At 45.2% G+C, this 13,998-nt stretch overlaps 2 protein-coding genes across 9 annotated transcripts in view; one reads left to right on the top strand and one right to left on the bottom strand.

The window, feature by feature from the left end:
- Window positions 1-140: 140 nt before the first annotated feature.
- EBNA1BP2 (EBNA1 binding protein 2) lies at window positions 141-13,968 on the bottom strand. 8 transcript variants are annotated; one of them, XM_043521520.1, is made up of 12 exons: window positions 13,664-13,735; window positions 12,664-12,702; window positions 12,501-12,582; window positions 9,767-9,841; window positions 9,027-9,110; window positions 6,694-6,860; window positions 5,182-5,305; window positions 3,865-3,954; window positions 3,493-3,568; window positions 3,104-3,197; window positions 885-1,047; window positions 141-473 (listed from the first exon to the last, which is right to left on the bottom strand). In XM_043521520.1, the coding sequence occupies exons 4-12, from the start codon at window positions 9,833-9,835 to the stop codon at window positions 426-428; spliced, it is 915 nt and encodes a 304-aa protein (XP_043377455.1). In that variant the 5' UTR covers window positions 9,836-9,841; window positions 12,501-12,582; window positions 12,664-12,702; window positions 13,664-13,735; the 3' UTR covers window positions 141-425. The 8 variants fall into 8 exon arrangements, with proteins under 8 accessions (XP_043377455.1, XP_043377456.1, XP_043377458.1 ...); XM_043521521.1 differs by having other exon boundaries at window positions 9,767-9,835; window positions 13,664-13,734; XM_043521523.1 differs by having other exon boundaries at window positions 12,505-12,582; window positions 13,664-13,734.
- The window catches only part of CFAP57 (cilia and flagella associated protein 57), a 127,059-nt gene continuing 126,823 nt past the window's right edge, over window positions 13,763-13,998 (top strand). Inside the window, exon 1 of the mRNA XM_037908028.2 lies at window positions 13,763-13,852. The gene's annotated coding sequence lies outside the window, so the exon portion shown is untranslated. The remainder of the gene's footprint in view (window positions 13,853-13,998) is intronic.

Raw genomic sequence — 13,998 nt, 5'->3', positions numbered from 1 at the left:
GTCTGACCTGGAGGCTAAATTCCCCACTTTTACCAAAGGCAGTTGTGGAAAGAGCCATGGGGATCCTCCAGTCCCAGTCACAATGAGGGACAGATTTCAGGTCCCTCCCTCAACACAACACTGAAGATAGGAGAACCAAATGAGCTCTGTCCAAACTATTTAATAAGTTCACATATGCTAGGCCCAAGGCTTGAGAAGCAGAAAAAAATCTTGGAGGAAAATTAACAGTAGAAAGGAATTAATTAGTGACTGTATATGCACTTCCACTGCAACCATTTGCATCAAATGGCATCATCCAGCTTGGTCTACAGCAGTTAGAACTGCCTGAAGACTCCAGTGTCAGGAGGACCACCACCTGCAATTCATACAGACATAGAAACTAAACCAAAACCACTGGGGAGCAGGGTCCATCCACTCAATCCTTATCAGGTTCGACTCTTCATTTTCTGCCTCATCTTTTTGCCCGGTCTCTTCTGTAAAAAGAGAATGACAAATTTAGATCTCTGGTTTTGAGCCCCACCCCCTGCTTCTGGCCTTATAGCATGGGAAAGAAGGGACCTTGTCAGAGCAATGATGCTCACCTTTCAGTTTTTCTGATGCAGGGGTTCAGGACACTGGTAGGGATAAACATGGTATTTTCTCACTCACCTGCATAGCATTCCCTTTGGCATGGAACTTGCTTTCCCCCGTTCATATCAAACCAACCTGCTCAGCCTTGCCCACCACCTAGTTAGTCTTGGTCTCCAAATACGCAGCCCATAGCCCCCTATACACAGAGGTCATGTGCCACTCCTAACACACATATAGCTCTTCCCTCTGTGGCCAGGGCCCATCTCCCACTAATGCACAGGGTTGGTAATGTGTAGGACACACTTCTCACTCACATTGGAACCTTTTTTCCCTGCTTTCCCAGGGCCCTTGTTGTGGGCCACGCTAGCCCGGAAGCTGGATACGTCATTGTGACTCTCCCGTGTGTTCCATTTTGAGCCTTTCTTCTTCCCACCAAAGCCAAACTTCTGATTCTTGTAACGTCGCTTTGCGTTTGGTCTGAAACAGAAACAACCAGTCATCTCTGCTAGGTTCCCACCACCCTCCCTCAGTGAGCTCGCTTGAAAGCACATGTATGATGTGGGAAGCTCCCATCCAGCTCCTCCTAGGTGATGCTCATGTCATGCTAGATTCCATCAGATTTATTTCCGGCTGTCAAAAAGACCCACTTGTCTCCCTCTCACTGGAGATGGCCGCCAATGTGCACGGGCTGAAATTGTGGAAAAGCAGCATCATTTGCCCCATAACCTCAGCCGTGCAAAACACAATGCCATCCACAGCCTCAGAAACAACTCTGACATCATAGTCAAAAAGGCTGACAAAGGAGGTGCTTCGTCATCATGAATAGGTCGGAATATGAACAAGAGGCTGCTAGGCAGCTCTCCAACACCACTTTCTACAAGCCATTACCCTCTGATCCCACTGAGAGTTACCAAAAGAAACTACAGCATTTGCTCAAGAAACTCCCTGAAAAAGCACAAGAACAAATCCGCACAGACACACCCCTGCAAACCCCGACCTGGGGTATTCTATCTGCTACCCAAGATTCATAAACCTGGAAATCCTGGACGCCCCATCATCTCAGGCATTGGCACCCTGACAGCAGGATTGTCTGGCTATGTAGACTCCCTCCTTAGGCCCTACACGACCAGCACTCCCAGCTATCTTTGAGACACCACTGACTTCCTGAGGAAACTACAATTCATCGGTGATCTTCCTGATAACACCACTATGGATGCAGAAGCCCTCTACACCAACATTCCACACAAAGATGGACTACAAACCATCAGGAACAGTATCCCCGATAATGTCACGGCAAACCTGGTGGCTGAACTTTGTGACTTTGTCCTCACCCATAACTATTTCACATTTGGGGACAATGTATACCTTCAAACCAGCGGCACTGCTATGGGTACCCGCATGGCCCCACAGTATGCCAACATTTTTATGGCTGACTTAGAACAACGCTTCCTCAGCTCTCATCCCCTAATGCCCCTACTCTACTTGCGCTATATTGATGACAACTTCATCATCTGGACCCATGGAAAAGAAGCCCTTGAGGAATTCCACCATGATTTCAACAATTTCCATCCCATCATCAACCTCAGCCTGGACCAGTCCACGCAAGAGATCCACTTCCTGGACACTACGGTGCTAATAAGCGATGGTCACATAAACACCACCCTATACCGGAAACCTACTGACCCCTATTCCTACCTTCATGCCTCCAGCTTTCACCCAGACCACACCACACGATCCATTGTCTACAGCCAAGCTCTACAATACAACCGCATTTGCTCCAACCCCTCAGACAGAGAAACACCTACAAGATCTCTATCAAGCATTCTTACAACTACAGTACCTACCTGCTGAAGTGAAGAAACAGACTGACAGAGCCAGAAGAGTACCCAGAAGTCACCTACTACAGGACAGGCCCAACAAAGAAAATAACAGAATGCCACTAGCCATCACCTTCAGCCCCCAATTAAAACCTCTCCAACGCATCATCAAGGATCTACAGCCTATCCTGAAGGACGACCCATCACTCTCACAGATCTTGGGAGACAGGCAAGTCCTTACTTACAGACAGCCCCCCAACCTGAAGCAAATACTCACCCATTGTTTCATGTTCTCTGTGTATATAAATCTCCCCACTGTATTTTCCACTGAATGCATCTGATGAAGTGAGCTGTAGCTCACGAAAGCTTATGCTCAAATAAATTGGTTAGTCTCTAAGGTGCCACAAGTACTCCTTTTCTTTTTGCGAATACAGACTAACACGGCTGCTACTCTGAAACCTGTCAAAAATATTTAAGACACTCCACTCTCTGCCCCACCTTGTTTATAACCAACTTTTCCTCTCTGCAAGTGTATACTATGAGCAGCAACACCTCTCTGAGGTGCATAAGATTGAACATTAGCATTAAGAGCTGGGAATTATCTGCTGCCATCTCGGGGATAGCTTGGGCCTGGTACTATCCTGAAAAATAGCTTTGTAGACTCAGATGGGGATATACTGGCTCCAGCTGCAATGCCTCCAACTTCCCCATCTCACCCTTTCTTTATTCGTTGACCACCATCTCCTTCCTTCTTCCCTTGACGTGGTGGTGGCTGCTCCCCATCCAGGAAATCCAGCTTGTCAGAGAGACCTGCAAGAGCAGAACATTTGTGGAGCTGCTACCATTGAATCAGACAGAAGAATTTCCAATGTAAGAGCTACAGCATTAGTCAATGGCAGTTTTATCGCCCACTAGGCACTGCCTATTTAAGAGTCTTTGTGCTGCCACTGCTGCTGCTCTGTGTATCTCTATGTTCAGCAATGCCCTTTTCCAACTCACTCCTCTCCAGTTTTGGCTAATGACACCCACATGCTGCAGTGCTCTTATCTCACTGTCCTTTTCCTGCTCCCTCAGCACTCTCTCGTGGTGAGACTGATGACTTCACCTTTCTGGTATTTCTTGATTGCATTCAGCACAGTTGCTTTTTCCTTTTGCCTCTTCTGCAGAACCTCTGTTTGTACCTGTAACAAGAGATAATATGGGTTTTTCTCCCTACTGTACTACAAACGCTCCCAAGGGGCGCCACTGTCTTTATATTTTCCCCCTCCACACCCCCAAACAGGCATAGTAAACTGGCCAAACAGGGTCATGTTCAAGGCCCTCCTTCGCAGTGTCCCCAAACAACAGCTGGAAATGCTGTCCAAGAGGTTTCACTCTCTGGGTTCCCAAACAATATCTGGGATCACCACCCACAGGCTCCAGGGTCTTGCCACCGATGGGTTTCCTTCTTGCCCGATAACTTTCTCCACCTCCTCACCTTTTTGCCATATTTTCTCAATGCACGAAGCTGTTTTGCTTTCTCAGACTTCTCCATTGCTGCCTGTTTACTCTTGAGCTTGTGTCGAATCTTATTAGGAAACGAAATAAATGTTCTTGTTATGCAAAGGAAGATGTGGCTATGCGAACCGTGAGATGGATAAGCCATATGGGTAGGGCCATTACTCAGGTATAAAAATAAAACATGTTGTAAATCTTTACACTATGCACTAAATGTAGTCTATATTTATTAAATCCCTAAGGTCCTCCTAAAGCTGCTGCCTAGACCCAGTGCCACATTCTCTATTGCATGTAGTGATTTTTAGATACAGCTTCCTCTCTCTAATAGGGTCAGATAACTCAAGTTTGGGAATGCTCACTGCAGAAACTCCTGGCCTTCTGGTTTTCTTCAACCCAGATTTGGCCAGAAGATTAATGGCATGTACAGAGATCAAGTGCAGCCTCAACAGAACAAGCTCTTACTGAACAGATTGAGACAAAGCTATCACTTTTGGCCAATCCTTTTGGATTTATAGACGAGATTGAGCAGTTCCCCAGAAGGGACCTGAATCTTGGATAATGTTAGTGAAATCACTGGCCTCTCCCTGCCACAGAATTCAATCTTTCCCCTTCCTCCTGGCCCCCAAACAATTAAAAGCTTTTACTGGACTTTAAGTAAGAATGCAATTATACAATCAATCCAAAGATTAGAGAGATTCTTACTGGAAAGTTGTGCAATATGTGGAGGTAACAACTGAAGCATAAGAATAAACCTCTGCTTTTCCAAAGACAACCAACAGTAACAGTAAGAAAAACTCGTTTCATAGTGAAGTGCTTCACAACAAGCCATAATTCCCTGGAGATAATGGTCAGGGCTTCAGCAAGATTCTGTCAGGTCATGAGAACATTAGGAAAAAGTCTTATGTTTTTAATATTATAAAAAACAAATTCTGTAATATGAACCTAACAGACTCTGGATTAAAATATGTGATGTATCCAATTCACTCCTGACTCCCAATTCCCAACTATAATTATTTCTATTTCACTTTACAATTCCCCTGAGAGCAGACTATTTCAAAATTGTCCATTATATGTGTTTTTTTGCACCCTCCTCTGAAGCATCTATTACAGGGCACTCTTGAAGGCAGAGTAGATCACTAGTCTGGATTCCATATGTGCTGACAGACTTCTCAAGTCTGACCATGTTTCACTGATGTATCATTGTTCAATCCTAAAGTCTGTGCTTTACGTAGTCTAAAACCTACACTCGGGAATCTGAGGGAAGAAAAGACATCCAATGCCAATCCAAGTTTAATACCTTCTGCATCTGTTGGTCAGATTTGGCCATCTCTGCAAAGTAATCATCTGGCCTTCTTGTGGGGACTTTTTGGTGATGCAGCCAAGGCAGGGCCTTCAGCACTGCTGCCTGGGCCTGACGGTAACTGGGAAAACAATGGGACAGCAAGTTAAAGTTAACAGTAAGGTCTAAAGCACACTGGGCATGGACATCAGGAACTCTGTTCATATTAGCTATTTGATGCAAGATAAATACAGTTTACATAAAATCCCAAAACTATATCAGAGCAACATTAAAAATGAAAAGAGCCCAGAAATTAAGGTGCCAACAACATTAACCGAGACACATAGCTCATGTTGTATTTCTATTCCTGTTTTTCTGGTTAACATGCAGTTTACAATTTTACAAATTGTACTGTAAAATGCAAACCATAAAATAGGCAGAATTGCAATGACACGAAGATGCTACAGGAACTTCCATTTTCACTTTGGAACCTTAGTGGTGTGCTACAGGTATTTTTCAAAGAAATGATCTGTTTAATTAGGCATGGAAATTAGTTACCACCTTTGCAGCTCCTGCTATTTCATTGGAGACAGTTTTCTACAAGACTGGTTTAACAGGGCAGCAATTTGTTTACATTGTGCAACTATCTTGGCAAGTTTAATATAGGTTTAGAATGTACAGAATACCACCATGTACAAAAAAAATTGCAGTGCCCATGATTTTCTCGTGTCCTGGAAATTAAGACAGTCTGAAGGATTTCATTGTATTTGTTTCAACGAGATAATATCCCACGTGAAAATAGAGACCACCTCAAGACCTCTGGGTAGGAGGTCACAGATACAAAAAAAACCCCCCCACCAATTTTAGGATTTTCTACTGCCAACCATTACTAAAGTACCTGAGTGCCTTCCACACAAAATACAGCCTGATATGCGTTAATATATTTTTTTCCCCTTGAAGTTTAGATTTTGTAAGGAAGCGGTTCTCTAAAGAGAACTTAATATATTTGAATTTAATAAAAAAAAAGAATTTTCTTGACAAGAAAATTCAACACTTATTTCATACTTAAATTCAAAGTTTTTTTAAATCTACTCAAGATTTAAATTATCTGAATATAAAATAGACTCTTAAAAAATTGTGCTTTACGTAAAAACCAAGGTTTATATTACTAAACTGTATTTTCTCATGATTGATCGTTTTATAATCCAGGCCTGCCAAAAGAGGGTAAAGCACAAAATCTCAGAATCCAAAACAGGGAAGGATTTCAAGCTTCAAGATGTCTTGTTCTATTCTGGAATATATTTTGAGGGTTTATAGCAGCATGACACACGGGTGTCGAGTTGTTACACATGTATATGCATTAAGGATCGAAAGTGATGTGACATCGGCATGTGGATGGAAGGCACAACACTGATGGCGTGCAGAGCATGGCAAGATGTGATAGTGATGCAACACTAGGTTGTGTATGTGGATAGGCCGTGTGTGTGGTATGACTCTGGGGCCCCATAGGAGAACGTCGCCCCCTCTCACAAGCTCATCTCTCGCTGGAAGTCATCCTCAGGGTCGACGGTGGCTTTGTCAGGTGTGTGATATGAGGTTGGACTCATGACGTTTGGTGCCTGACCCAAGGTCACATCCAGCCTTTCCACCCAGGCTAGGGGCTGCTTGAATTCACACAAACATTGCTTCAAGCCATCCTAGAAAAAGAAGGACAGTTCTATTAACAGCAAGACACAAAACAAGTTTGTCTTCTGAAGGCTAGCAATTCTATATCTCCATAATAGGATGGGCTGCCCCTTTAAGGGAGTTGGGCTCAACCCCACCCTTGACTTGTTAGCTGCCTCCCCAGGTGATGGCCTTTGAGGCAGATAAGACTGTCTGCTGAACTCAATTTAAGAGAGCAGCAAGATTCCTGTGGAGAGGTAGGGTCAAAGAGGACCAGAGAAGGAGCGCTCCATACCAGCTAAATGCAAAGGCTACCTGCAATGAGGAGCAGGAGATGAAAAGCCTTAAGAAGCAGCTTGAGGAAATGCCAGGCAGCATGAATGGAGTTTTGGAGGAAAAAACTGCAGAGTTGCAACAGACTTGTTTTGACTTAACCTGACATTTAACTGTGATGATGTTTTAATAAACCAGACCTCAAGAAGGGGTGTTTGACTCAAGAATCTGGGTGTAGTTTGAGAACCCCGAGAAAGGGAAATGAGGCAGGGTCAAACACCAGATCAGGTCCATGATTTAAACGAGTGATTGTGTGATCTTATAATTTTGTTCCTTCCTTGCTTCCCACTCTTTCATGCAACAGCAACCTTGATCTTAGATTGTGGAAAGTACCCAGTACACTCTTGGGCACACAAAAATAACACTGCTGTTAAAGAATCTAAAGTTAATATGACAGCAAATGAGTGCTTCTACGGGTACTACACTGCAACTGGGAGGTGTGACTGAAGCAAGTCTAGACATACCCGAGCTAGCCCTGATCTAGCTAGATTAAAGCTAGCTCAAGTAACAATAGGAGTGAAGCTGCAGCAGCGCAGGCAGAGGCTGCTCAAGTATGTACCTAGGGTCTGGGTGAGAAGAGCAAGTCCGTGAAGCTGCCCCTACTGCAGCAGCTTCACTGCTATTATTACTCAAGCTAGCTTTGATTTAGCTAGATCAAGCCTTCCAACAGCAGTGCAGACATACCCTACAATAGCGTTGAGCTGTGCAGAGTGAGTGTTGGGAGCAGTGGTCTAATACTGCCAGGCAGGCATACACACCAACCAACCAGTAATTCTACTGACCTTTTGCAAGTGCATTTTGGAACAAACTGGGCCCAGCCCAATTATTAAGCTCTCCACAAGCTAAAAATCTTCCTCCAGCAACGTATTTTACTCCCTAAACACGTGCCTGCCACACACCAGTTCTGTGTCCCCACAAGACCACTCCAGAAAGTGTTTTGGTATGTCAAATGCTGTTCTGGGACAGCGAGTATGCACTAGGGAACTGCATTATGTAGTAATGGCAGTCAAACCATAGTTATGATGAACTCCTAATGGAAGCTCAGTTTCTGATTTTGGATCCACCCACCTAAAGGGTCACAAAAAAGACATATAATGGCTTCAAACTTGGTAGGTTAGCCTTGTGGCAAAGGTAAAACATTTTCTATAAAATCTGAAGTGAACCAAACACTAAATTAAAACCCAAAAAGGCAAAGAAAAGTTACTTTACTGGACTCCCTCAGCTGGGATCTACTTCCCAGGATCCTGGGGAGGAGGCAACAATTGGTAGAGCCCAGCAAATCTGCCAATATCCACTTTATATGCGCATCCCCGGACGATATTTGCAGATGGATGCAGATTCAAATTTTGTATCAGTGCAGGGCTCTAACCATTGGTCCCTGATATGGATTGACTATCCAACCTTCTACTGTTTAATCATAACCCAAATGCCTAAACCTCAGTATCGCCAGCTGAGTCTTCAACAACTTGAGATAACCTGATAGTTGCCACAGGCCATGAAATCGTAAACGAACAAATCCTGTAATCTACATGGAAGCTAAAGTCAATGAGTAATATCGACCTTGGTGTCTCAGCATTACAGCAATGAAGAACATGATCAACTCACTTAAGGACTTCATAGTGTAAAAAGGAAATCGGTATGGCAGTACTAGTTCCATAACAAACCCAGCCTTTACCACTGCAGTGTTCCCCACCAAAGATGTATGGGATAACTGAATAAATGCTCTAAGAGTTTTTAATTCACTAACCTCTGTGATTCCTATAGGTAGCCACATGAACAAGCCCAACCTTCAAAAGCAAACTCTTCCCATATAAGCACTTGCATGCACACACCAGAGTCACAGCCTACACAGACACAGTACTCACCACATTGTTAAGAGTCTTCTTGTGCCCCTCAAGCACAACATTCAGCCCTGGCTTCAGGGCACCCCTGGAAAATGCTGCCTGGAGCTGCACAGAAGGAGACTAGTCACAGATTGGTCCAGAGAAGATAGATTATGTCCCTTGCCAGGGGCTGAACACTTGGGCCAAGGCAGGAACTTATCACTCATAAGCACATCCATAATCAGAAAAGCCAGCCAACTAAGGGGAGCGGATAAAGGCAGAACATGTCAGGGGCTCACACACCACATTGATGGATAGAGGATAAGAACTCAGATAAAAAATGTGAACTGCTATCCACAACAGGCCACGAGAGAGAAGAGCTCTCAGGGGGAAGAAAGTGGGGAGGCATAGCTCAGTGGTTTAAGCATTGGCCTGCTAAACCCAGGGTTGTGAGTTCAATCCTTGAGGGGGCCATTTAGGGATCTGGAGCAAAAACTGGGGATTGGCCCTGCTTTCAGCAGGGGGTTGGACTAGATGACCTCCTGAGGTCCCTTCCAACCCTGATATTCTATGATCTTTCTCTGCTGACACCCCCCCACACACAGTAGGCAGTGGTGAAACACTTCTAGTCTAATTGGGGAAGCTTGATGTTCTAACTGATGCCTCCTCCGCAACCCCCTTGATTGTGTAGTATTAGGTGTTCTCATCCAGGGGAATCTGCACTCCTTCTCCCCACACAGCACTGGGGAAATCTTGCTCAAGCTCCTTGGCATTAAGTTTACCTCTTTGTCAGTGATGACCGATTCTTCTGACTCGGACTCCGACAACGATTGATTTTCATAGTCTGCCATCTTTAACTTGGAGAAAGAAACAGATGAAGGTCATGTGTACTCTGTTCTATTTGGTTTCTCATACTATGTTCATCTCTGTATCTACAGAACTGCATAAGGATGGATGAGAGTCTGACTTGTACCCAGCCTGGCTCAAAAGAAATGGTTGGTTGCAGAGTAGATGTGTCATGTTCCCTGTGCAGGAACATGATGCTAGATGCATAGAGGGAGTGTGCACATGTGCTTTGTTCCCCTAACAGGGAATTGCTGTCTGATGTTGCTAGTTCTGAAGTGCTGAGATTGAAAATTCCTCCTCCAATGGATTTTTACTGCAGTGTTCACAGATATTGTGTTCACAGCCCTGTTTTCAGACACACAGCTGTCCAGAAATTCTCATTTTTTAAATGCTGGGTCTCAACCCAAATATTTTTTTTCCTTTTGAAAGTTTGAGTAATATTATTTCAACCAATTTTTCATTTGTATGAGGATGAAAATACTATTCTGCTGTGTATATGTTCCATATAAAACCCTATGTCATAAAGGCTATTATAATGCTACACTTATTAAAGACTGAGGTAAAATTGTGTGCAACACTAATTTTTTTTTCCTTTTGCTTGTTACTACAAATAATCCTTCAAGTTGCTATAAATGAAATCTAAGGGAAATAATTCTCCATTTTCTCTACAGTAGAACCTCAGAGTTACAAACTGACCAGTTAACCACACACCTCATTTGGAACTGGAAGTATGCAATCAGGCAGCAGCAGAGATACAACTCCCCCCACCCATACAAATACAGTACAGTACTGTGTTAAATGCAAACTACTAAAAAAATTAAGGGAAGCAGCATTTTTTTCTGCATAGTAAAGTTTCAAAGCTGTATTAAGTCAATGGTCATTTGTAAACTTTTGAAAGAACAACCAAAACATTTTATTCAGAGTTACAAACATTTCAGAGTTAAGAACAACCTTCATTCCTGAAGTGTTTGTAACTCTCAGGTTCTATTGTATTTACTCACTACACTTGACAGCACTTTAAGCTTAAGTCAGTTTCATTCTGTTCCCTGCAGGTTCTACTCCTGGGGGAATTCTGCGTATCTGCAGACACACAGAATTAATCTGTCTCGCATAAAGAACACATTTTGCCTAGTTTCAGAGTAGCAGCCGTGTTAGTCTGTATCCGCAAAAAGAAAAGGAGGACTTCTGGCACCTTAGAGACTAACAAATTTATTTGAGCATAAGCTTTCGTGAGCTACAGCTCACTTCATCGGATGCATTCAGTGGAAAATACAGTGGGAAGATCTATATATACAGAGAACATGAAACAATGGGTGTTACCATACACGCTGTATGGAGAATGACCAGGTAAGGTGAGCTATTACCAGCAGGAGAGCGGGGGAACCCCTTTGTAGTGATAATCAAGGTGGGCCATTTCCAGCAATTGACAAGAACGTCTGAGGAACGGAGGGGGGGGGGGGGGCAAGGGAATAAACATGGGGAAATAGTTTTACTTTGTGTAATGACCCATCCACTCCCAGTCTCTATTCAAGCCTAAGTTAACTGTATCCAGTTTGAAAATTAATTCCAATTCAGCAGTCTCTCGTTGGAGTCTGTTTTTGAAGTCTTTTTGTTGGAGAATTGCCACTTTTAGGTCTGTAATCGAGTGACCAAAGAGATTAAAGCATTCTCCGACTGGTTTTTGAATGTTATCATTCTTAACGTCTGATTTGTGTCCATTTATTCTTTTACGTAGAGACTGTCCAGTTTGGCCAATGTACATGGCAGAGGGGCATTGCTGGCACATGATGGCATATATCACATTGGTAGATGAGCAGGTGAACGAGCCTCTGATAGCGTGGCTGATGTGATTAGGCCCTATGATGGTGTCCCCTGAATAGATATGTGGACACAGTTGGCAACGGGCTTTGTTGCAAGGATAGGTTTCTTGGTTTGTGGTTCTGTTGTGCGGTGTGTGGTTGCTGGTGAGTAATTGCTTCAGGTTGGGGGGCTGTCTGTAAGCACAGACAGGGGGCCTGTCTCCCAAGATCTGTGAGAGTGATAGGTCGTAATAAGAAAAGGAGTACTTGTGGCACCTTAGAGACAAATTGGTTAGTCTCTAAGGTGCCACAAGTACTCCTTTTCTTTTAGGTCGTAATAAGTGCAGCAGTTCCACCTTTTGCCCACCAGAGGCCGCTGTGGCACCAGAACAGCCTGACGCATTCATGCGGCTGTTCTAGCGCCACAGTGGCCTCTGGTGTGCAAAAGGCAGAACTGCAGCACTTATTTGGCAAAATGCGTTTTATGTGGGAAAATATAAAATTCTACACTCAGTGTGGCAGAATTCCTGTAGGAGCAGAGTTCATCACAGCACTCTGCCTGCAGAGCCAGGTTAGGACAGAGTGGGGCACACAGGACTGCTGGGCGGGGGGTGTGCGTCACAGACTGAGGTTCAGAATGGCTAGTGAGGGGGACAGACTGGAGCATGAGCTCAGGAGCTAGTGGGGTGACAGCATTGAGCCTGTGGATGGGGGAGGGTGGCTGCAGAGATCCATGGGGATGGGGGGTGTGGGGACAGGAGCAGACGTGCCTGACTGAATGGGAGAGGCTTGGGGTCAGTCAGGGTCTACATGGGGGAGACTTCCCAACACCATAACAATCCCCCCCCCCCCCCCAAGAAAAACCTCTCACCTACACCCAGGTTCACTCCCAGGGGCCTTTGCTATCTCTCAGCTCCTCCTTTGCATGCTTCTGACAGGTGCAGGAAATAGTTCTGTATTGTAATTTAAAAGAATTACACAAAGTTCTGTATTAATATGCCTAGTAAAGGAATCAATTTGCAAAAAAAAATTACCAGCAATTTTTTTTCTGCTCTGTATTGCTGCAGACATCCCTGCTGACAGATATTTTGAAATAAATGACCAAAATAGTTGTAATTATAGTGTTATTTTGACAAATAAAATATGCAGAATTTTGAAATATTGTGTGCAGAATTTTTAATGTTTCAGCACAGAATTCCCTCAGGAGTAACACTGAATTCATGTTCCCTGTTTGTACGAGTTGTTCATTCCCTCTGAAGCTAGATGGGCCTTTGGTCTGACCCTGTATGGCTGTTCTTATGTTTTCCACACAGCATAAAGGAAGGAAAACATTATTGTACAACCACAAAAGCTGGCAGGTGGACTCAAAGACAGGGAGAGGTAACCTTTTTACACGCCTTATTAAAGTTACCTACAGCTCAGGTTCACAGCACCTCCTTTCTAATCTCTTTCAATTATAGAAATTTTAGCGCGCAACACTGCAAGCACTCATGCAGACATAATTTAACACACGAGTAGTCAACTGAAATCAGTGGGGCTACTGCAGCGCATACAGGTATTCACGTACATGCTTACAGGATGGGGCTTTAGGCATCTCCTGCAACAGCAAAGGTTTCCAAATAGAAGTGTGATTTTTAAGTAGTCAGTGTCCCGTTAGAGCACAGTACAAACGCCGCTACACCAAGTGCCGGGTTTTGAACACCAGGACCAGGCCGTGCAGTCACGGCGCCGGCGGGAAGCGGAGGGGTTGGCTGTGAAGGGCCGGTCGGTCTGTTAGCAGCAGAGTGAACCCAGCGGGGGTGAGGAGTCTCCCCCGACGCCAGGACTAACTCGGCACCGAAATACGCTCCACCCGGCCCCAGGGAGACGAGCCGCAGCCCCGTACCAGCAGCGGGCAGGGCGGGAACCCAGAAGCCCGCGTCTGGCCGAGAAGGGGGCAGCACGGGCGGAGTCCCGCAGCCGACATGGCATCAGCCCAGCGCGGGGGAAGAGGCGCTGGGTCCCGCCGACAAGGAGGACCGGTCCCGCTCTTACCTCAGCAGCCAGTTCCTTTCCCTGCCACGCGGACCCTCAACACCAAAGACAGGCGGCTCGCGAGAAACTCACTTCCGCCGAGGCCTACTCAGTTCCGCTTCCGGGTCAAACTCCCGCTTGTGGGACTCGGTCTCCATGGCAACAAGCCGAGAGGCGCTTGAGGCGCGGAGGATCGCAGGGAGCGCTGCGGTGTGTGGGGAGCGGGCGGGGCGCGAGGAGGGGAGGCTGACGGGAGGAGGGGTCTGAAGCGCGGAGCCGGCGGCGAAGAAGGGAGCCTGGCGTGGTGGGGCGAAGCGGGAGAACGGGGAGCCGTTGGCACGGGTGGTGGGGTCTGT

The sequence above is a fragment of the Chelonia mydas genome, chromosome 8 (assembly GCF_015237465.2).
Source record: "Chelonia mydas isolate rCheMyd1 chromosome 8, rCheMyd1.pri.v2, whole genome shotgun sequence".
NCBI classification, from domain to species: domain Eukaryota; kingdom Metazoa; phylum Chordata; order Testudines; family Cheloniidae; genus Chelonia; species Chelonia mydas.
Note: the sequence above shows the minus strand (reverse complement) of the source record. Positions and strands in the feature narration are given on the sequence as shown.